The sequence below is a fragment of the Poromitra crassiceps genome, assembly GCF_964638095.1.
Source record: "Poromitra crassiceps genome assembly, chromosome: 15".
In the NCBI taxonomy this organism is placed as follows: Eukaryota; Metazoa; Chordata; class Actinopteri; order Beryciformes; family Melamphaidae; genus Poromitra; species Poromitra crassiceps.
Window position 1 is genome coordinate 20964530 of NC_139634.1, and position 23316 is coordinate 20987845.

At 45.6% G+C, this 23316-nt stretch overlaps 1 protein-coding gene across 1 annotated transcript in view; it reads right to left on the reverse strand.

The window, feature by feature from the left end:
• The window catches only part of aff2 (AF4/FMR2 family, member 2), a gene marked incomplete at both ends in the record, with an annotated part of 184678 nt that overhangs the window by 40175 nt on the left and 121187 nt on the right, over nt 1–23316 (reverse strand). Inside the window, one exon of the mRNA XM_083651808.1 lies at nt 11967–12004. Within this exon, the coding sequence (XP_083507934.1) occupies nt 11967–12004 (38 nt within the window). The remainder of the gene's footprint in view (nt 1–11966; nt 12005–23316) is intronic.

Consider the following 23316-nt stretch of genomic DNA (forward strand, 5'->3'; position numbering starts at 1 on the left):
GCTTATGTATGGGGTGTGGCTAACGAACGGGTTAGCATTGCCAGCAGCTCATACGTATGGGGTGCGGCTAACGGGCTAGCGTTGCCAGCAGCTCATATGTATGGGATGGTTAACGGACTAGCATGGCCAGCAGCTCATACGTATGGAAGTCGACAACCGGCTACCGCTGAGAATCATGGGAAACGTAAGTCCAGGAAAAAGGTGAATAGAAGAGAATTGGCTATAGGCAAATAATCTCTAATTATGTGAGACATGCTATGGTGGAGTGTAGTTCAATTCAGTAACGTTATCAGGAAAAGTAAATAGTCTTTTGGTAGATGTGTTTCTTTTTTTCCCTTTTTTATATTTTATTTTGCAATTTAAATTTTTCAGAACACACAAAAACGAACAAACTCAGATACAGGAAAAGATAAGAGAAAAAAAGGGAAAAAAACATACATACACTCCAAAATTACAACACAGTGCCACCACTTACATATGTAAAATATGTGCGGGATGGGATCCCACACAAGGGAGAGAGACCAGCTTGGCGAATCACCCGTCGCCCCTAACCTCGTCAAGGTAGGCCAGAAACGCATCCCAAATAGTTATGAATCTCCAAGGTGAGTTGGTCCTCAGGAACCTGTGTAGATGTGTTTCTAAATGAAGTTTACTGTGACACAGTAAACTGTCTATAGTCTCTACTCAAAACACTCTAGTTAGCTTAAGACAGTGGTTCTCAAGTTTTGACTTCAGGACCGCCTTTCCCTGATTTGTGAATCCAAGCACCCCCTTTACCTGACTACAACATTATGCTTAGAAAACGGCAAGAGAAAATGATAGCATATATGATGCAATGAATGAACAACAACCCACCATTTGAATAATATAACATTACAAAATAAGAAAATGGGGTGAAAGAGTTGCAATTAGTGCCTGCTGAGCAGATTTATTTTAACTTATTTATTTTCATGATTTATTCTTACATTTCCCCATTTCCCCCTTTGTCAAGTACCCCCCGTAATACCTTCATGTACACCTAGGGGTATGCATACCCCAGTTTGGGAGCCTCTGGCTTAAGAATAGTCAGATCAGCCTACCTGAAGAAACTAGCTCGCTAACTGGCCAGCAGGCTCATTTAGCAGAGCAAGTGATGCCTAGCTTCTACTAAGCTTGTATGTGTTCCGTTTCCCGCTACTTCCACTCTGTCTCCATCTCATCCATCAAGCTGGTTGGCTCCTTTCCAGTGGAGTTAAGTGTCAGAGTGTTATGTTTCTCCAAGCTGTCCTTTTCTGGCAGGTTTTGGTGCCTCTTGGACCTCTGATGATGTACTGGAGGCCCCTCTTGCCCTCCTGCTGGTCTGTCAGGACACTGGCTGCAGAGGGAGGCCAGCTGATCCTTACCCTCCTGTCAGCTCCTCTCCACCTCCTGAGGAGCGGCCCTGGACTGTGGTCAACCCTGATCACCTGACTCAGCACCTCAGACACTGTTCCTCTGGAGAGTGAGAGAACACAGCGCCTCTTTCAAGGGTTTTTTGAAGATTGGCTTCATTTCATTTTTTTCTGGACAGCAAGCGCCTCTTTCCTCTCAATGAGGCGTGTGTTTCTCTCTCTCCCACTGACTCATCTGAAACCTGAGTTGTTGTAATAACGGCCTGGCCTGACTCACCTCAGCCCAGCCGCCTGAATAAAATGTTGCCATTTTCGTGCCGTGTCAAATGTAAAGAAAAATCCCATAATAGCGCCCATAAAAACTGCCAAAATTTTCAATTATTTTGCATACTGTACGATCATCCTGGAGTTAAGGCTTCTGCAAACCACGGACACGTTGAATCTCAATGTTTGCAAAGCCAAAAATACGTTGCATATCAACATTTCATCAACAAGTCCTCCAGCAACGGGAGTGTTTCCAACGTACATTAAAAATGTCAGTTAACTTCAAAACGTTGCCACGTTTCCAAAGTTAATTTGAAACATGCAAACAAAACAACTTGTGTTATGGTTAAGTTATGGTTGGGCTGTTATATCGCCTAACAAAACCGTTAAATGTGACTTACCGTTGAAATGTAGACTTTGGAAATGCTGGGAATCGAACTGCGGTCTCAAGTGTCTAAGGTAAATGTTTACGCCTCCACCACCCCCGGCCACCGTGCTGTTTCAATAGCAGACTGTCATTTACATGACCGCTAGGTCTAGGCAATAACGTTACATGAAATGTTTATAATGCAACATATCTTTGGTTCACAAAACGTTGAGAGATTCAACATATCTTTGCAGAAACATAACATGCCAGCCAATATTTTATTCTGGCGGATACTCGGTTGCATAAGGACGTTTGCCTGTTTATGTTCTCTCATTCTCCACATTGTGCATGTAGGGCTTCAGTGATTCCATGACAGACTGTTTCTCACTGAGGCAGGCTGCCTGTTTAGTCTGAGTCACCTGGGTGTGATCTCAGCTGCTCCTCTGGGTAGACCAGAGGCCTTTTGAAAGCCTGATGTCATGGACTCTCTGCTGCTGTAAAAACAGAAAAAGGCCCACACACTGACATAAAACTGAGGAGGCTCGCTGCATGATTTTTTTTAAATTCATTTACATAGTGAACAGAAAATGTGAACGGTTCGCTCCTCAGACCATCATCAGCACAGCACGGCCTTTTTCTGTTTATATTGGACTTTCATGTTGGCCTCACGCACCTGGCTCACTCCTCGGTAAGCCTTGAGTCAAGAACGCAAACTTTCCTTGTATCATTCTCTCTGTTGCTGTGCCAGTCTAGGATAATGGACTCTCGCCACTCCTCTGCCTCAGTGGTCTTTGAAGCATCTCCAGGGAGTCGGCCACTCCTTGAGGCTGGACATCAACTCAGCCTGAAGGTCTCTAGCATGTCTCTGGCACAGGTTCTAACTCTACCAGCGCACTGGACTGGCTCACCTCCTACCTCACTGAAAGACAACATTTCATCTCCTTCTCCGGTCACACCTCCACCACCTCCTCTGTCACACAGGGGGTCCCCCAAGGCTCAGTCCTCGGCCCCCTGTCTTCATCTGCTATATACTTCCCCTCAGTCACATCATCCACAATTTCATTTGGACTTTCACTGCTACGCCGACGACACACAAATCTACATCAGCTACAAATCCACTTAGAACCCAGCACTCACCCACATCGAAGCCTGCATATCTGCAATAAAAACCTGGATGACCCACAACTTCCTCCAACTCAACGGCAATAAAACAGAACAAACCTCGGCTCCACCCTCGACCCCACCCTCTCATTCGATCCCCACGTCAGCTCCATTGTCAAGACCTCGTTTTTCCATCTCCGTAGCCAAAATCAGACACTAACCCCCCCCCCCCTGCTGAATCCCTCATCCACGCCTTCATCTCCTCCCGCCTAGATTACTGCAACTCCCTCCTCACCGGCATCAGCTCCCGCTCCCTCCATAGACTGACTGAGGTTCAGAACTCAGTCGCCCGTCTGCTCACAAGAACCCGGTCCCGGGACCACATCACACCCGTCCTCCACTCTCTCCACTGGCTCCCCATCAAACAACGCATCAACTTCAAACTAGCCCCCCTCACCTTCAAATCTCTCCATAAACTGGTGCCCCCCATACCTGTCTGACCTCCTCCTCCCCCATCAACCCTCCCGAACCCTCCGCTCCTCATCCACTGTTCCCCTCACCATTCCTCCATACAAACTTTGCAGCTTCGGCGAGCCTTCTCCAGAGCAGACCCCCGTCTCTGGAACTCTCTCCCCCAGCCCGTCCGAGACTCAAAATTAAAATCCCGCCTAAAAACCTACCTGTTCTCCCAGGCATACAACCTCCCCTACCCATAACCACATCTACCACCCCACCCTGCTCCCTCTCTCCTCTCATCTGCCCCCCCTCCTGCTCCTGGAGCTTATCAATGGCATCCTCCAGAAGGCTTCTCATTCTTTCACTCTCTCCTATGGCTGTGTGGAGGTCATCTATCATAGGTTTTTTTGTGTGCATCTTTGTGTGCTTACACTCGTCAATCTCAAGAACTTTTGATAACTTCTCTTCAGTTATTGTTGCTACACCTTCATCCAGCTGGGCTGCTTTGAGCTTGTGGCCTTCATGAGTTTCATGGCTTCATTCTCTTTCTGTCACACCTTGGCATCTTAGTTGTCCAACAGCAGTTTATACAGATTGCTTCTTGAAGGCTCTAGCCTCATTCTTCAACTCAGTCTCTACAAGGTGGTCTTCAAACATCTTCATCTTAATATTAATATCAATAAATCTTGAAGATTGAGGGGAATATGAGTATATTTCATTTGGTGTGTTTGGAAACACATTTAGTAATTTTGGTTACTTTTTTTATTATCCCATCCCCACTATGGGACCTTTTAGGGTTCCTAATTATTTGTCCATACAGGGCCAAATGCAGATAGGTAAGACTTAGTAATGACATAAATCTACCTTGTACCTGTACCAGAACAACATTTCTGAAATGGAGTAATACGGCCAAAGAGGGAAAGTACCAGGATGGCAGAAAATAACTTTGTTCTTGTTGAGACAGAGAAAAAAAATCCCATAAAAGAAAAGGTATTTGCAACAATGATTCAAATATTGTACAAATATTTGATTATACAGTACTATGTTGAAATGGTCATGGACAGTTATGTTTGTGGATATCACTAGTTAAATAGTATATAACAAAATAAACATCCAGCTGAGAGGTATTGTCTGGTTTGGATTGGATTGGATTGTCTCTCCACTGATTTGCCAGCAGAATTTGAAGATAAGGAGGACTATCAGCAGACAATTTCCAATTTTGTACTTTTTCTTCTCCAAATGGCTTGTGTGGGGAAACTGAATTGATCAGGCTGTAAAGACAATGAAGCTGATGGCTTCAGACAGGCCATGGCTCAGCAGAACCCCGGGCAGCAGAGACAACAGACATGGCTCAGCGAAACCCCAGGCAGCAGAGACAACAGACATGGCTCAACAAAACCCCGGGCAGCAGAGACAACAGACATGGCTCAGCGAAACCCCGGGCAGCAGAGACAACAGACAGGCCATGGCTCAGCAAAACCCTGGGCAGCAGAGACAACAGACATGGCTCAGCAGAACCCTGGGCAGCAGAGACAACAGACATGGCTCAACAAAACCCCGGGCAGCAGGGACAACAGACATGGCTCAACAAAACCCCGGGCAGCAGAGACAACAGACATGGCTCAACAAAACCCCGGGCAGCAGAGACAACAGACATGGCTCAGCAGAACCCTGGGCAGCAGAGAGAACAGACATGGCTCAACAAAACCCCGGGCAGCAGAGACAACAGACATGGCTCAACAAAACCCCGGGCAGCAGAGACAACAGACATGGCTCAACAAAACCCTGGGCAGCAGAGACAACAGACATGGCTCAACAAAACCCCGGGCAGCAGGGACAACAGACATGGCTCAACAAAACCCCGGGCAGCAGAGACAACAGACATGGCTCAACAAAACCCCGGGCAGCAGAGACAACAGACATGGCTCAACAAAACCCCGGGCAGCAGAGACAACAGACATGGCTCAGCGAAACCCCGGGCAGCAGAGACAACAGACAGGCCATGGCTCAGCAAAACCCCGGGCAGCAGAGACAACAGACAGGCCATGGCTCAGCAAAACCCCGGGCAGCAGAGACAACAGACAGGCCATGGCTCAGTGAAACCCCGGGCAGCAGAGACAACAGACATGGCTCAGCAAAACCCCAGGCAGCAGAGACAACAGACAGGCCATGGCTCAGCAAAACCCCGGGCAGCAGAGACAACAGACAGGCCATGGCTCAGCAAAACCCCGGGCAGCAGAGACAACAGACATGGCTCAGCAAAACCCCGGGCAGCAGAGACAACAGACAGGCCATGGCTCAGCAAAACCCCAGGCAGCAGAGACAACAGACAGGCCATGGCTCAGCAAAACCCCGGGCAGCAGAGACAACAGACAGGCCATGGCTCAGCAAAACCCCGGGCAGCAGAGACAACAGACATGGCTCAGCAAAACCCCGGGCAGCAGAGACAACAGACATGGCTCAGCAAAACCCCGGGCAGCAGAGACAACAGACATGGCTCAGCAGAACCCTGGGCAGCAGAGACAACAGACATGGCTCAGCAAAACCCCGGGCAGCAGAGACAACAGACATGGCTCAGCAAAACCCCGGGCAGCAGAGACAACAGACAGGCCATGGCTCAGCAAAACCCTGGGCAGCAGAGACAACAGACATGGCTCAGCAAAACCCTGGGCAGCAGAGACAACAGACATGGCTCAGCAAAACCCCGGGCAGCAGAGACAACAGACAGGCCATGGCTCAGCAAAACCCCGGGCAGCAGAGACAACAGACATGGCTCAGCAAAACCCCGGGCAGCAGAGACAACAGACATGGCTCAACAGAACCCCGGGCAGCAGAGACAACAGACATGGCTCAGCAAAACCCCGGGCAGCAGAGACAACAGACATGGCTCAACAGAACCCCGGGCAGCAGGGACAACAGACACGGCTCAGCAAAACCCCGGGCAGCAGAGACAACAGACGGCTCAGCAGAACCCCGGGCAGCAGAGACAACAGACAGGCCATGGCTCAGCGAAACCCCGGGCAGCAGAGACAACAGACGGCTCAGCAGAACCCCGGGCAGCAGAGACAACAGACAGGCCATGGCTCAGCAAAACCCCGGGCAGCAGAGACAACAGACGGCTCAGCAGAACACTGGGCAGCAGAGACAACAGACGGCTCAGCAAAACCCCGGGCAGCAGAGACAAGACAAACTGAGTGTGAAGTAGGATACTGCTGTGAAAGAGCACCTTTCATGGGCAAAGAAAGGTCAATAAAATGACCAGCACACCAACTGAAAATATGCAGAATTCTAAAGGCATGATGTGAGTGTAAAGTGAAGATGTGGGGGCCATCTGGGCCCAGTTCATCTGTCATCTTATCGTCTGCCTTCAGCTCGCTAGTTCTGCACTCGACTTGGCAGGCTTACCGCCGCACAGCTGGCTGTACAATCTCTCTCTGTCTCTCTCTCAATCACTCAAACTCATGTGTGCGTGCAGTCAAGCATGTGGAGGTGTGTGTGCCATCTCTATTTGTGTCTGTGCACATGTATAGTATGTGCATGTATGTACAGTGTATGTGTGTGGTGCTTGCATGTGTGAGTGTTTGAATCTGTGTATTTGAGTTTGAGAATGTGTGTGTATTTGTATCCGTATGCATGCGTGTGTCAGGTTCAGTGTGTATTTTGTCAAGTCAAAGAATAATTCCAGTGAATTTCAAACTGGCCTTTTTTGATTTTTACGATTGATTGTGCTGAAATTTTCATCACTTCACTGTAGAACTAGCTTCAGTCTTCATCACTTACTTCAGATCTTTTTGCCAAAGTGCCAACAGTGACCCTGACCCTAACCCCAAAACACTCACACTGCAGTTACACATATCTTTAAATTGCTGTGATAAAACAATTATCATGACATTTCATCTGTAATATTTTATAATCTTTTAACATTGCTCATAAAATGTATTACTTATGGACAGATAGATTACATTGTTTTATTGCATACTAGAAAAGTAGCTAAAACTAAAGCTTGTAAACTATGGATTAGGTCTTTAATATTGCAATACTAAAACATCTCAGGAAAACTTTTCACAATCCCCAATGGCTGGTGGATTCCAATATTCTGTGTGTGTGTGTGTGTGTGTGTGTGTGTGTGTGTGTGTGTGTGTGTGTGTGTGTGTGTGTGTGTGTGCGTGTGCGTGCGTGCGTGTATGAGTGTGTGTGTGTGTGTGTATGTGTGTTAGAGAGAGAGTGTATGTGTGTGTGTGTGTGTGTGTGTGTGTGTGTGTGTGTATGTGTGTGTGTGTGTGTGTGTGTGTGTGTGTGTGTGTGTGTGTGTGTGTGTGTGTGTGTGTGTGTGTGTGTGTGTGTGTGTGTGTGTGTTTGCCCGGGGCAGAACCGTGGGGAAGGGCATAATAGGTTTCCATTCCTATATGTATGGTTATGCTCCCTGGCAGCAGTGGGAATGACAGTGTTTGATGAAGTGCATCACATTGAAACTCATGTCACACTTGATGCACCTGACTGCTTAACCTATTATTTATTTATTTATTTATTTATTTTTAATATCTCACTACCATAATAAGGCGGCCGGGGGTTCCACCAGAAATAAGCGTGCGAAGCTAGAAATGAGCGTGTTCTAGTATATACTACTGTGTATATATATACCTACCCACATTAGTATATACTGTATACAGTATATACTTACCCACATTAGTATATACTGTATACAGTATACCTACCCACATTAGTATATACTGTATACAGTATATACCTACCCACATTAGTATATACTGTATACAGTATATACCTACCCACATTAGTATATACTGTATACAGTATATACCTACCCACATTAGTATATACTGTATACAGTATATACCTACCCACATTAGTATATACTGTATACAGTATATACCTACCCACATTAGTATATACTGTATACAGTATATACCTACCCACATTAGTATATACTGTATACAGTATATACCTACCCACATTTTCATCATTGACCATACATGTGAGCACACCTCGTTCATATTGGAGAGTGTGTTTTCCCTGCCATTTGCAATAGCCAACTGAGTCAATATACAGTACACGCTGCCTGATGAGAATGTATGAAGAAAAGACAAAACAGCAGAGAGGGTGACAAAGATATTATGTCCCTCCACCCAGAATTGGATTCTCAACAGCATGAATTGGACACGCCATTTTTACCTAAAGATTGGCTAACGGTTATGTTTAGCAAGTAAAATAACTTTTGTTAAGGTTACAGTGAAGGGTATGGTTATGGTTGGGCAACTAAAACAACTTAGTTACAGTAAGGTTAGGGAAAGGCTTTGGTCATGGTCATGAAATGTCAATAGATCAGGCTGCACTACTGCTACTACCACTAGTACTACTACCACTAGTATGACTATTAGCACTAGAAGCGGAGATAGTTTGCAGGAAACTGGCAAGACATAAAACTAAAATGAAAATTAAAAGAGAGGAATCCATAAACTAAAGGCCTTTGGGCAGAAGGAGAAATGAGGAAAGGAGGAAAGCTTACTGTACAGCACAGAAACATTACACACATTATGGTCTGTTATGCACTATAGGATGGTGTCAGAGCAAGATTCTGAACAAAAAATGTGTGTGGAGTGTGAGTGAGTGAGTGAGTGAGCGAGAGAGAGAGAGATGTGTGTGTGTTGTGTGAGAAAGAGAAAGTGTGTGTGTGTGTGTGTGTGTGTGTGTGTGTGTTACGTTCCATGGGGGATATAGCTGGTGGATCGCTCGCAACATCTCTAGTCCCAGCATCCCTGTGGATATACGTGTGTGTGTGTGTGTGTGTGTGTGTGTGGGTGTGTGAGAGAAAGAGGGGGAGAGAGCGAGCGAGAGCCAGACAGACAGTGAGAGGAGTGTGTGTGTCTGTGCCCCAGGCCATGTGTTACTCTGCTAGCGCTAATGAGCCCATTCACACTGCAGCCCACTCTCTCTCCCTCTCTCTCTCTCTCACTCACACACACACACACACACACAGACACACACATACACACACACAAACACAAACACACACACACACACACACACACACACACACACACACACACACACACACACACACACACACACACACACAGCAGATGTGCATACTAACGCCTTCAGACTGTGAGCACAATGATCCTCATTTATAAAAGATTCTTATATTCTTATGCACCAATTGTGTGCATACAACAAATTCTGGCACACAGCAAATTTATGAAAAATGTATCTTAACACAGAAATCAGCTGTTTTACATTAATTTTCCCCCAATCGTCTGTGGTTGAACAAAGGTTAAGATTTTTTTTTTTTTATGATTACTGTAATTAGGTGGTAATTAGAGCGTAACTCGAACTGGTTAAAAGTTACTATCCTGAGCCTGGTGAACACTTATGAGTTAGCAAACGTAGTAGCTAACGGCTAACAGACAGCTAACGGCAGAAGGTATTTACTGTAAATATTGTATTTTTCTATGATACGTCACTCGTCAGACCATTATAATGTCTGACGTCATCACCCGTTTTTATCAAGAGCTTACTTTTTCATTGATACTTCTGCGATAGGCAAGATGTTTATGTAAAAACACACTATTATCAGCCTACATGACAAAGTGGGTCTGCCGCACTGGTCAGTATGGACACTGGTGGGAAACCAGACACACAACCAGACACCACTAAGAAGAAGAAGAAATGTTGGCGCAAGGATTTGAACAGTTTACTGATGTCACTTTACATGACTTCTGGCCAGAGGTGTGACCAAGTCAATCTCCGTCAGTCTCAAGTCTTAAGGCACAAGTCTGAAGTCAAGTCCCAAGTCTAAATGTAGATTACCAAGTCAAGTCCAGGTCATTAATGTCAAGTCCCAAGTCTAAATGTAGATTACCAAGTCAAGTCCAGGTCATTAATGTCAAGTCTCAAGTCTAAATGTAGATTACCAAGTCAAGTCCATGTCATTAATGTCATGTCTCATGACATGTGGCACGCCTATGTCCAGTACAATTATAACAGGCATCCGCTTGTGCACGGCCCAATTTGGATTGCGCGCGGCGTTAAATCATTACCAAGTCAAGTCCAGGTCATTAATGTCAAGCCTCAAGTCTAAATGTAGATTACCAAGTCAAGTCCAGGTCTTTAATGTCAAGCCTCAAGTGTAAATGTAGATTACCAAGGCAAGTCCAGGTCATTAATGTCAAGCCTCAAGTCTAAATGTAGAACATGTCCAAATGAATCGAGAGTGCATTATCAATTTAATATCTTAAAGGAAAACTCTGCTGACTTTCAACCAGCTTTGTATCATTACAACATCAGTAGTATATCAGAAAAATGTAAATAGTTTTGCAGGCATTCATTTAGTTTGACAATTATTGAGAGTTGATTTGAGTTAAATTGTGGACCAGTGATGTTATGCATGAATGACATCGCTGGTCCATCTCTTTCTGTTGAGTTCGTCAGCTGGAATAGCTTCTTACATATTTGTCATTAAATCTGCACATTAGTTACACATTTCATTTTAAATTGCAGTCCTATAGTCACTTACACTGCCCCTGATGTGCTACGCATCCCAGTCACACCCTGACCGTAACTGTGCTTTCATGCAGCAAGGAGCGGAAACACCAACCAGCTCATATGTAAAATGTATACATCTCTGTTGTGTGCAGCCGCACCACATAGCACAGAGATACATGTACAGCATGTAGCGTAAATAAACAAACCACCAAAGAAGAACCTAATGAGAGTACAGATATACAGCATGCAGCATAAATAAACAAACCACCAAAGAAGAATCTAATGAGAGTACAGAGATACAGCATGCAGCATAAATAAACAAACCACCAAAGAAGAACCTAATGAGAGTACAGATATACAGCATGCAGCATAAATAAACAAACCACCAAAGAAGAATCTAATGAGAGTACAGAGATACAGCATGCAGCATAAATAAACAAACCACCAAAGAAGAATCTAATGAGAGTACAGAGATACAGCATGCAGTGTAAATAAACAAACCACCAAAGAAGAACCTAATGAGAGTACAGAGATACAGCATGCAGCGTAAATAAACAAACCACCAAAGAAGAACCTAATGAGAGTACAGAGATACAGCATGCAGAGTAAATAAACAAACCACCAAAGAAGAACCTAATGAGAGTACAGAGATACAGCATGCAGCGTAAATAAACAAACCACCAAAGAAGAACCTAATGAAAGTACAGAGATACTGCATGCAGAGTAAATAAACAAACCACCAAAGAAGAACCTAATGAGAGTACAGAGATACAGCATGCAGAGTAAATAAACAAACCACCAAAGAAGAACCTAATGAGAGTACAGAGATACAGCATGCAGCCAGCGTAAATAAACAAACCACCAAACAAGAACCTAATGAGAGAACAGAGATCGCTCATTTGTCTTACCTTAGGGCTGTGCCTCGGGCTTTGGGCTTGTCAGACACCTGTCAATACAAACACACACACATATACACACACACACACACACACACACACACACACACACACACATACACACACACACACACACACACACACACACACACACACACACACACACACACACACACACATGCACATACAGAGAGGAAGAGAGGGAGAGAAATATGGTATTCTTTACTCAATATATTCAATTGAAAGTATGCTTGCGTTTACAGTTTCGCGATGGCTTGGTTACATTTGACAGTCCCTGTAGTTAAGGATTGAACATGGGTGAATTTTTATTGAGCTTTTTTAGAGAGACAGAACAGCAGCTGAACGCCTCACGAAGAAGACAGGAAGACTTATGGAAGTTGAGGATATGGACGAATGTCAATGGGTGTGTTTATTGGCTGCCATTTATGGTGTTCATGTTAAACAATAAATAAGAGTCTGTTCAATGAAACAATGGCAGGTTTGTATGGCATGATCGATTTAGGAATCACTAATACATTGGAATTTATCAAATCATTTGGCAATTGATTTTTTTGAAACAATTATGCATACGTTTTAATGTCATTTTACTGTGATGTGAAATACAGATGAAAAACAACAGCTCACTGCCCCCGTTCTTATAGTTCGATATTGTAAATCAATACAACTTAAAGATGCTATCTAGCTTTGCCCTCCCTTTTATTCCTCTACTCCTCACTTCTCATGCCTCCATTGTTTATACCTCTCCTCCTCTCCACTCCCTCCTCTTCCTCTCTCCTCTCCCCGCTCTTATCTCCCCTCCACTCCTCTCCACTCTCCTCTCCTCCCCTCTCTTCTCCTCCTCTCCTCTCCTCTACAGGAAGGGTATGGGGTGATTAAGATGGCAAGACAACCCTTTGATCCCCCTCTCTTGTCTCTCCTTCCTTCACCCTCTCCCTCCCCTCATCCCTCTATCCTCTCTCTCACCTTCCTCTCTTCCTCTTCCAACCCAATCACCAGAATAAAATATCATCATTACATGTTTCGGCAATCCGGGGATATGAACAGTGTTGGGGCTAACGTGTTAACGCGTTACTGTAATCACATTACATTTGTCGTTACGAGTAGTGTAATACCCCATTCAAGACAACTCGGACCACCGAAAAAATTGGTTGCGACCTATAAAAAGTGAATAGACCCTTCTCATGGGGGCCATTTTGTGTCGAAAAGGCAGAATAAACACAGGTGCAAGCAAAACACTAATGAGGGTTTCCACATTCCAATCATGGAAGTTGGAAACCATCATTAGTGTTTTGCTTGCACCTGTGTTTACCCTGCCTTTTCGACACAAAATGGCCCCCATGAGAAGGGTCTATTGAACGGTCGTCCAGGCCGGAATTACAGCTCGGAAACTCGGGTATCATCCAGAGCTCCACTTTGTCCGAGTTGACGTCATAGCCACATCAAAATGGTGACTTGTGGTAATCACAGAATTATAATTATAAAGACGTTTGTTAACGTCAATATGTGTTTGTGTCATCAATGTTTCACCCTGATTAGAGCAATTAGTGAAATTCAGCATTCGGTTAGCATTGTTAGCTAGTAGGTAGCTACAATGCTACACGGGTTGCTATAGCAACCTATAGCCTGTGTTTGGTTCCCTTCCCCCCGAGTGGGAAGTGCAGCGTGAACGGAAATATGTCCAAGGCGGAGGTTCCGTGTTGAAACTTACGGCGGTCCGAGTTGTCATGAATGCGGTATAAGCCACTACGGTTCCTAAATCCATAATCACATTACAGTTACTAATCAAACACTTAGGTTGTTTCAGCAGGATTGGGATTGAATCTACAGGATTATGGAGAAAACATCAAAGTGCTTTCCTGCATTTGATTGCGCAACACAACAGCTGACTGGCAATACACATCTTTTTGGTGCTAGCTCGATCTAGGCATTACCAATAGACAACAGATAAATCGAGAGCCTACAGTAGAATGGATGGGCTGGAGTGACGGGAAGGAGTGACAATTGGTTTAGGTTGGGCATGAGGAATGACGATTCGTTGGTTCGTCCCTCCAGCCGATCCATTGTACAGTATTACCACCTTTCATAGGAGTTGAGGCAGTCAGATGCGGGGGGGAAATGGCAGCTCAAGGTCTACAACTTTTGATGGGTGGATTATGCACATACTTCGAATTTGTTGCACAAAAGGACAAGAATGTTACGGTAACGTGCAAAATTTGCCCAGGCGAGAAGCAATTTATCCACCGCTGTGAACATGACATCAAATTTCTCCAAGCACCTGGGAACAACAACAAGACAAAGCTAGCAGCAAAAGACCCAAGAACCCGGCTGAGTCGACCTGAGTAGCAGGTAATGTGAAAAGCAGAGATAAACAGGTTTGTTGCATCGTCAGAGGAAATGTTGCAAGTGTACAGTATGCTATTATTATGGAGATTCCTCATAGTGAAGATTGTAAGTGATTTACGTTATTTTGTGTACAGTTATGCAGTAGTCTCTTAGAACAGACGAGTTGGCTTCCGCAATTTTCAAATGCTTCCGCCATACCGTCTGTACTTCGTGGGGGAGAATCATGCACCAACCGGAATGGGAAGTAGAAAGGCGGGTCTTCCGCTCATTAGTCCAATCAGAATTTTTTTAAGGCGGGTCTTCCGCTCATTAGTCCAATCAGAATTTTTTTCTGTGGACACACGTGTCGTGATTGGTCGGATTCCGTCGAACTTCCTTCCAGTCTGAAGGTTTTTTTCCCAACTTCCTTGTGCATGTTCTGGGGGTGTAACGTACAGACTGTATAGCTGCATTCGCCGGATGTAGATGAGACAGTCTGTTTTAAGAGACTAGTTATGCAGTAGAGAGGACTGTATGCTTTTATTATGAAGGCAGGCAACGGAAGTGTTGTGTTGTGTTGATGGCGGAGCGCCTGATGTCCAACATATTGGACCCAGGGAGAATAATAAATCCTGGCGTCTCGTGTGGAGTCCAAGTTGGAGTTGTCTCTGTTTTATTATTTTGTAGGCCTAGTTTGCCGTCTTTCAGAAACATAGATCTTGTGTATGTCCTCCTTATTAGGATAGGGATTTGTGCTGATATGTAGCGAAAGATTTAATGTTTTTAACGGACAATGCATCTCAGGCGATGTTGAGGAGTAACGAAAAATGTATGTAACGAGTAGTGTAACAAGTAGTGTAAGGGAGTAATTAAGTAAAGTAAGGCATTATTATTTTTTAAAGTAATACGTAATGTGTAATATATTACTTTTTTGAGTAACGACCCCCAACACTGGATATGAACAATCTCAACGTGAATTTGAAACAAAACATTGGCGGGGGCATGGTGACGCAGTGGCAGCGCTGTCACCTCACAGCAAGAAGGTCCTGAGATTGATTGCTGCCTGGGAGGCTGTGGGCACTGAGGGCGTGTCCCCGTTCCCATGTCCTCAGTGCCTACTGTTCAGGTGGCATAGCTCGTCAAAAGGGCCTTTCTGTGTGAAGTTTGCATGTTCTCCCTGTGCTCCCCTGGGGTTTCCTCCAGATGGGAACCCCCTGCAAAAAAAAAAAAAAAAAAAATCTGCTTTTTACGTTTCTAAAGCTATTTACATTTACATTTTACGTTCCTACAAACCTACAATCTCAAGAATTTGAAACAGAACAGCGGTTAAGTTGAAAACCTGGCCACCTTTCCAACATTAAATGCAAAAACAACAACTCCAGATATGTTTAGACAAGTAAAATAACTTGGTTAATGTTAGGATTATGGTTTGGATATAACAAAACTACATGTATGTGACCCACGGTTGAAACAGGTTCTGGAACCGCTGTGACCACAGCTGGGACATGAACACAGCTCTCCAGTGTGAAAGGCAAGTGTTTACAGTACACCCACCCAGCCATAACACGCTTACTCGCCACCACGCTATTTCAATAGCAGACTATAATGTTGATATAGACGTATCTAGAAACATGTAACGTATGTTTGCTTCAGAAATGTGATATTCTATGTATCTGTGGATTGCAGAAACTTTACAATGCCAATCTTTTATTCTGGCGACCAGGTTACCTATTCCCCCTCTCTCCCTTCAGTGGCAGAATGGTCCCTCCCCTCCCTCCCCTCTCATCCTCTTCTCCTCCTCTGTCAACTTAAAATCTGTCGTTTTTATGACTACACTACACCTGTACATCAATCACAATAACACAAAAATAGCAAACAACATTGCAACTATACAGCCCATTAGCTCAATCTCAACCGCTAGAAACCCAACAGCAATTACTGTAAACGGAATTACTGGAATCAAAAAGGCCAGTTTCTCTCTCTCCCTCTCCCTCTCTCTCTCCCTCTCTCTAGGAATAAGATCATTAGCTGAGCAGTGAAGTTTCTGATAGATCGATGCGTAGCTCCAGGCTACAACAACAAGCCTCTTCAGATCTTGGCTTTGGGAAACTTGCGCGGCTCAAGGATAGGATCTATCCATGAATATATTTAGCTAGCTTGGATTTGAGATGCTGAAAAGCCACAAATACACAACAAACAACCCGAGCGGGATTTACTCACACAATATGGCTCATAACGCAGGCTGAGACTTGTTTCTACTGTTCACATGTGTAGAGCAGTGGTTCTCAACGTGTGGTCTGGGGACCACCAGGGGTCCTTGAGGGGGGTTCCAGGGGGTCCCCAGCAAATTGATTAATTGTATGAACTTCAGCATTATCTCATCGACAAGAAGTTAATGCAATAAGAGAATGTACAGTATAGAAGAAATGCAGACTGATATAGCTGCTGTACATGGCCCTATAGCTCCAGTACATGGTCCTATAGCTGCAGTACATGGCCCTATAGCTGCAGTACATGGCCCTATAGCTGCAGTACATGGCCCTATAGCTCCAGTACATGGCCCTATAGCTCCAGTACATGGCCCTATAGCTGCAGTATAGCTGCAGTACATGACCCTATAGCTCCAGTACATGGCCCTATAGCTGCAGTACATGACCCTATAGCTCCAGTACATGGCCCTATAGCTCCAGTACATGGCCCTATAGCTGCAGTACATGACCCTATAGCTCCAGTACATGGCCCTATAGCTGCAGTATAGCTGCAGTACATGACCCTATAGCTCCAGTACATGGCCCTATAGCTGCAGTACATGATCCTATAGCTCCAGTACATGGCCCTATAGCTACAGTACATGGCCCTATAGCTGCAGTACATGACCCTATAGCTCCAGTACATGGCCCTATAGCTCCAGTACATGGCCCTATAGCTCCAGTACATGGCCCTATAGCTGCAGTATAGCTGCAGTACATGGTCCTATAGCTGCAGTATAGCTGCAGTACATGGCCCTATAGCTGCAGTACATGGCCCTATAGCTGCAGTACATGGCCCTATAGCTGCAGTACATGGTCCTATAGCTGCAGTATAGCTGCAGTATATGGTCCTATAGCTGCAGTACATGGCCCTATAGCTGCAGTATAGCTGCAGTACATGGTCCTATAGCTGCAGTATAGCTGCAGTACATGGTCCTATAGCTGCAGTACATGGCCCTATAGCTGCAGTATAGCTGCAGTACATGGTCCTATAGCTGCAGTACATGGCCCTACAGCTGCAGTACATGATCCTATAGCTACAGTACATGGTCCTATAGCTACAGTACATGGTCCTATAGCTACAGTACATGGCCATATAGCTACAGTACATGGCCCTGTATGTTTGTTGAAAACTGTCCTGTAGTGTATTCAAGACTAATGGTGATTCATATTTAGGACCCCCCTCCCCCCTCCCCCGTTCACATGTTCCTACTGGATAATGTGAGATTTGACCTTGATGTATCCACATCCCAATGTATTGACTTATAGCCTATGTATTTTTCCAATAGCCTATAATGTGTGCATAGACCCATACAATTTGCCCTATAGTTTTTGCTGTATTTCACACAGCCTATTGTACTATTTCTATGCCTGATTGCTCTCTATATATATATTTCTGTTTCTGACGTAGTTCATACGTCACAGTAACACTTCCGCAAGCCACGTCAGCTCACCTTGTGCCACGTATCTGCTTTTATACAGGAGCGGCCCCCAATTTTGCTGCCTACAGCCTGACGAAGACCAGAGGTTGAAACGCGTTGCGTCTCTTGTGCCCTTGTCCTTTGAAGATGTATTGTGTATTAACCATTGAGTATACCTGTACATTACTTCTTTATTAATTAAATTCTTTATAAGCATCAAGAAGCTCCCTTTTTTCTATTTACTATTTATATTGGCCTGCTGAGCTATCTTGTCGCCACTTTTTGACTTTTCCGGACCCCTAGACTGTAAAATGCACTTAGACTAACAAATATCTTCTTAAAATACACGTTTACAGTCTTGCTTCTATGTGATGATTTTGATTTGCCCATTTTTAAATCTTGTGTTGTTTCTCATAAATTTTTTTAACCCCTGTCTTTTTTATTGTGCTATTCCTTTGTAAATGTTGCTTTAAGCTACAGTAGGGTCGATATAAATGAAAGCCAGCATTGTGATTAGTACACATTCAATCATTCAATCTGTATTCCTTAGGTAGCCTATATCAGTGGCCTCTACAGTACATAGTTGTAGCCTACAGTATTCATGAGCAAGTGATGCGTTATGCTATTCTATTCTTTCCTTCATTCTTGAATTAATAAATAAAGGAGGGAGAGAAATCAAGGTCTGCTGCAACATTTAAGACTCAGGAGTGAAGAACGTCTTCAGGTTTAATATGCAATACAAGGTGTGGGTTAGGCTGGTGTATGTGTGTGAATCATCACAGAGGAAAAGCAGATCACATCTACAAAGTGATGCCCTTTGTCCTAAAACTGAGAGAGAGTGAGAGAGTGAGAGAGAGAAAATGAAGGCATTATGGCTGGTTGAATGATGCTATATGGTGTGAAACAAAATTGTCATTTGAGAGATTTTAGCAAACCCTCTCACACACTTCTATTGTAAATGTGCAATTTGGATCTGCCGAGTGTGAATATTGGTCAATATTTATGTGAATAACTAAATTAAATTAAATAGATTAATAGTAATACATGTGATTGGCGCATGGTGAGGCTTTTATTTGTTTTAAAATGACGAGTCTTTCCTGGAACTATAATTACCCCATTATGTAGAAATTAAAATACATTTGCAATAATTATTTTGTGATAATAATGCTATTATTATCAGAAGCACACACACAGCAAAGCCAATGATGATCTCAACAAATAAAAGGACAGTATCAACTAAGCACACAAAAATAAAAAAAATTGTGTATAGTAGAGGGGGTGGTAATAGGGATGACATCTTTTTGGTACCATAACTCCATCACTCAAGGCATTGGATTCGGGGTGAAAAAATACATATAGTCCTTTATTAAAGGAATCGCGATCTGACCTTCCATTTCCCAGAAAATGTCAACTTCTCTCTGATTGGATAGTTTGAGATCGGCGCCAATTTTTAACCATTATGGAATTACGGTTGCGGAGATACGTCCGCCCTGCCTGCAGGACTACAGGAGAGAGATAGAGGACAGCGGGGGGTTGGGGCTGACCAAAGTCACTGACCAAATACTCTATTTCTGTCATTGCTGTCAGAATATCAAGCCATTTAACACTTATTTTAACACAAAAACATAGCTGAATGTACCTTTAATTCCCTAGTGGACGTCTTAAAATGTTTACTTTGACGATTACCACCCCCAGGCTTCAGCTCCTTTAATTAAAGTTGTACTTCCTACCCAGTCTGGTCTGTTCTGACCCTGGTGACCCAGTGTCCTTGTCTTCTCCACGGTGACCCAGTGTCCTTGTCTTCTCCACATACATCAAAAGATTACTTTTTCACATTCTACTTATTCATAAATTGGTTTTGGCCAGTACATTTAAACCAGCCAAAACTGTAATTTGATGTTGAAAATGACATGGTTAAACATGTACAGAATACAGTACATTAAAATTTATGACCATACATCGGGAAAAACAGACACAATGTGGGAGTCTTTCACGTCACTGATATTTGCATTTAATTATGCACTCAAAATGTATGTTTTGATCAGCATTGTGTAATAGGTTCTGTAGAAAAGGCTCCGTAATGCCCCACCATCAGGCCTGCCCACGAACCGAAGGAGCCCACGACCCAATGATGACATCATCGGTGATGATGTCAGAGTTCACCTTGTGAGGTCATCGGTGATGTCAGAGTTTCCCCTGTGAGGTCATCGGTGATGTCAGATGGTCTAGGCTGTCTCCAGACTGTGTGATGCCAGACGTGAGTTTGTGAGGTCATCAATTATGTCATACCTCCCGGGACATTGTGACATCACCAATGCTGTCATACCTCGAATGTGGGAGGTATAAAAGCCATGTTCTACTATGCTATGTTGTTCTCTCTCTGTAATCTGCTAGCTACCCATATCTCTACTACTCTGTATGTTGCTTGCTCTATACTTCTGCCTGATATCTCTTACCTAAGATCCAGCGAAACTCAACAAACTTCCTTACAAACTGGTCCTTAGAGCCGGATCCGAGGACTTACGACGCTCCGAGATGTCACGAGAGTCAGTTGAGGAGCCAGCCTCCCTGTCCGCGGTGCCCAGGGGACCAGAGGAGCAGTCCGTCTCCCAGCAGTCCGCGGTGCCTGGACCAGAGGAGCAGCCCTTCCCCCAGCAGTTTGAGACGTCTGGACCCGCGAGTCAGGGGCCTGCCCCCCAGCACTTCCAGACGCCCAGACCAGGGGAGGGGGAGCCCACCCTCCGTCAGCAGGAAGAGCACCTCCATGCTCAGGTAGCCCACACAAGGGCTGAGTTCGAACATAAGAGGAGGGCAGATGACCTCCTGACTGAGGCACAGCAAACTACAGAGAGTCTTAGTGGAGAGATCCGAAGGATCGAAGCCGTAATGGCGCAGCGATACACAATATTCAAGCATAACAAGCAACAGCCCAATCCACTGACTGCAGAGGCCTTCAATGCATCCAGTGCTTTAACCAACAGCCCCGGGCGAATGCCCACTATCAAAGCAGAACCTGCCGACTCCACCCTAAACGGATCTACAATGGAATCAGAAGATCAACAGTCAGTAGCATCCTCAGGGCCCCTTGTGGGCTATCAACAAACCAAACCTTCAAATGAATCTGAGACGGAATCTGGGACAGAGTTGGCGGGAAGTTTGAGTCCCGCTGAACCTCCAGAACAAGAACAGCTTCAAGGGCCGGAGGAGGCTGATATCACAGACTTCCTATTCACTCCTGTCCATGTGAAGAGTGAAGATGATGAAGATAAACCTCAGTCCTCACAGATTCCTCAAAGCCAAACTGAGGAATACAGAGAGGAAGAGCCCCTAGCCATGGTAGCCCACAAAGGAGAAAAACAATTTAATTGCTCATTCTGTTGCTCAGTCTGTGGTAAAGGTTTTACTCTAATTGAAAACTTGAAGAAACACATTAGAGTCCACATTAGGAAAGGCCCTGAGACCAGGCCTGGAAGCGCCCACGAACCGGATGCGCGCCCGCGACCCAACAATCATGTGACATCATCGGCAATGATGTCAGAGGTCCCCCTGTGAGGTCATCGGTGATGTCAGACGGTCTTGATTGTGATTGTGTGATGTCAGACTTGTGAGGTCATCAATGATGTCATACCTCGAATGTGTAGGGTATAAAAGCGATGTTCTACTATGCTATGCTACCTCTCCCTGTATATTGCTTCTGTCTTGCTTCCACCTGCCTGATATTTCAATAAAGCCTGAAAGACATCTCTGTGGTTCTGATCGATCACCCGTGGCGAGCTCTTACCTAGGATCCAGCGAAACGCAACAACTTCCTTACAAACTGGTCCTTCGAGCCAGACCAAAGGGAGGCCCTCCGGGAAAAATTGAAATACCTAAGGGCCCTCCAGGAAGAAGAGAAATACCCGATTGGCTGTGGCTCGATTGGCTGGTCACCAGTCTAGTCCGGGCAGCGACGACTATGTATCCAGCAGCGCCAAAGAGCGGACAGTGGTCCATGACGGCACATCTTCTGCCCAGGCTCTCGCTGGTGACCAGGAGACCCCGAATGGGAATGAGTCAGCCCGGTCCCGAGCAGAGCCGCGGCTGAGGAGTCACGGGAGTCATCATCATAGCGTGAGCCACCGGAGTCACCACGGCACATCGCGACACAGCAGCGCCGGCTCTCGGTCAACTGTACGCTCAACCGCCTCCGCTCTCCCGCTCTCAGTCCAAGTGGCAGCCTACGAGGAGGAGGTGGCACTGTTGACGACCGAGAGCCTTTGCTGCCAAATCGCCGAGGAGGATGAAGCTGAGAAGGAGTACAACCGGCTAAACGAGCAAACCAGAGCGGCTCAGCAGGCCCAAGCTGAGGCTCAGCGGGCCCAAGAAGCAGCCCAACAGCTCCAGGCGGAGGCCCTCCAAGCTAGAGAGCAGGTCACGCCTGGATAGAAGCCAACGCCTGCTGCGAGCTGAGCAGGCACCCAAAGCCGCCCGGTTTCGTACCCAACTGCTCGCCGGGGGCCTGGCAGTTCCGCCTGTGCCTCTTGCCCGCCAAAACCAGGGTCAGGCGTGCGTACTGGCTTCAGGGTCTGGCCTTCTCAGCCCAGATCGCTGGCCAGAGCCACCCCAGCTCCACACAACCTCGGATCATGGCGAGGAGTTGAGGAAGCAACATACTGTGGCTTCACGTCGGCTCCCCCAATGCCGGATGAGTTTACGACCTACGGTGCCCTCATCGAGGATACCGCGCAGGCGCTGCACGGGGCGGCCGACGAGGCACTAACGGCTGAAGACTATAGTAAGGCCGAGACTTCCCTCCTCCAAAGAGTGCAGCACGATTGCTTCCCCGCCGAGCTCACACAGTTTAAATAAAAAAAGCCAGAACTGAGAGGTAGCAGCCGCCTTCTCACTCCCCCAGAATACGACGAGAAGACTGAGCTCATCCGCGTGGGAGGTCGCCTACGCCACGCGAACCAGCTTGACCCGGAGGCCGTCCATCCAATCGTGCTCGATGCTAAGCACCCAGACAGCTACATCATCCCGGCCCCGAATGAGTCTTTGCTGAGATACGTCGGAGATACTGGATCCCCCGTGGCAGGGAGGCTATTCGCCGGTTCCAGACGGGCTGCGCCGAATGTCAGAGGTGGCGCAACAGACCTGACGTCCCCAAGATGGCCGACCTGCCTCCAGCGAGGTTGCGCCTACAGAACCTGCCTTCTTCTCCACAGGAGTGGATTGTTTCGGTCCCTACTTGATCAAGATAGGACGAAGGAGCGAGAAACGATGGGGGATACTCTTCAAGTGCATGACAACACGGGCTGTGCATATTGACCTGCTGTCCAGCCTGGTCGCCGACTCCTGTCTCATGGCTTT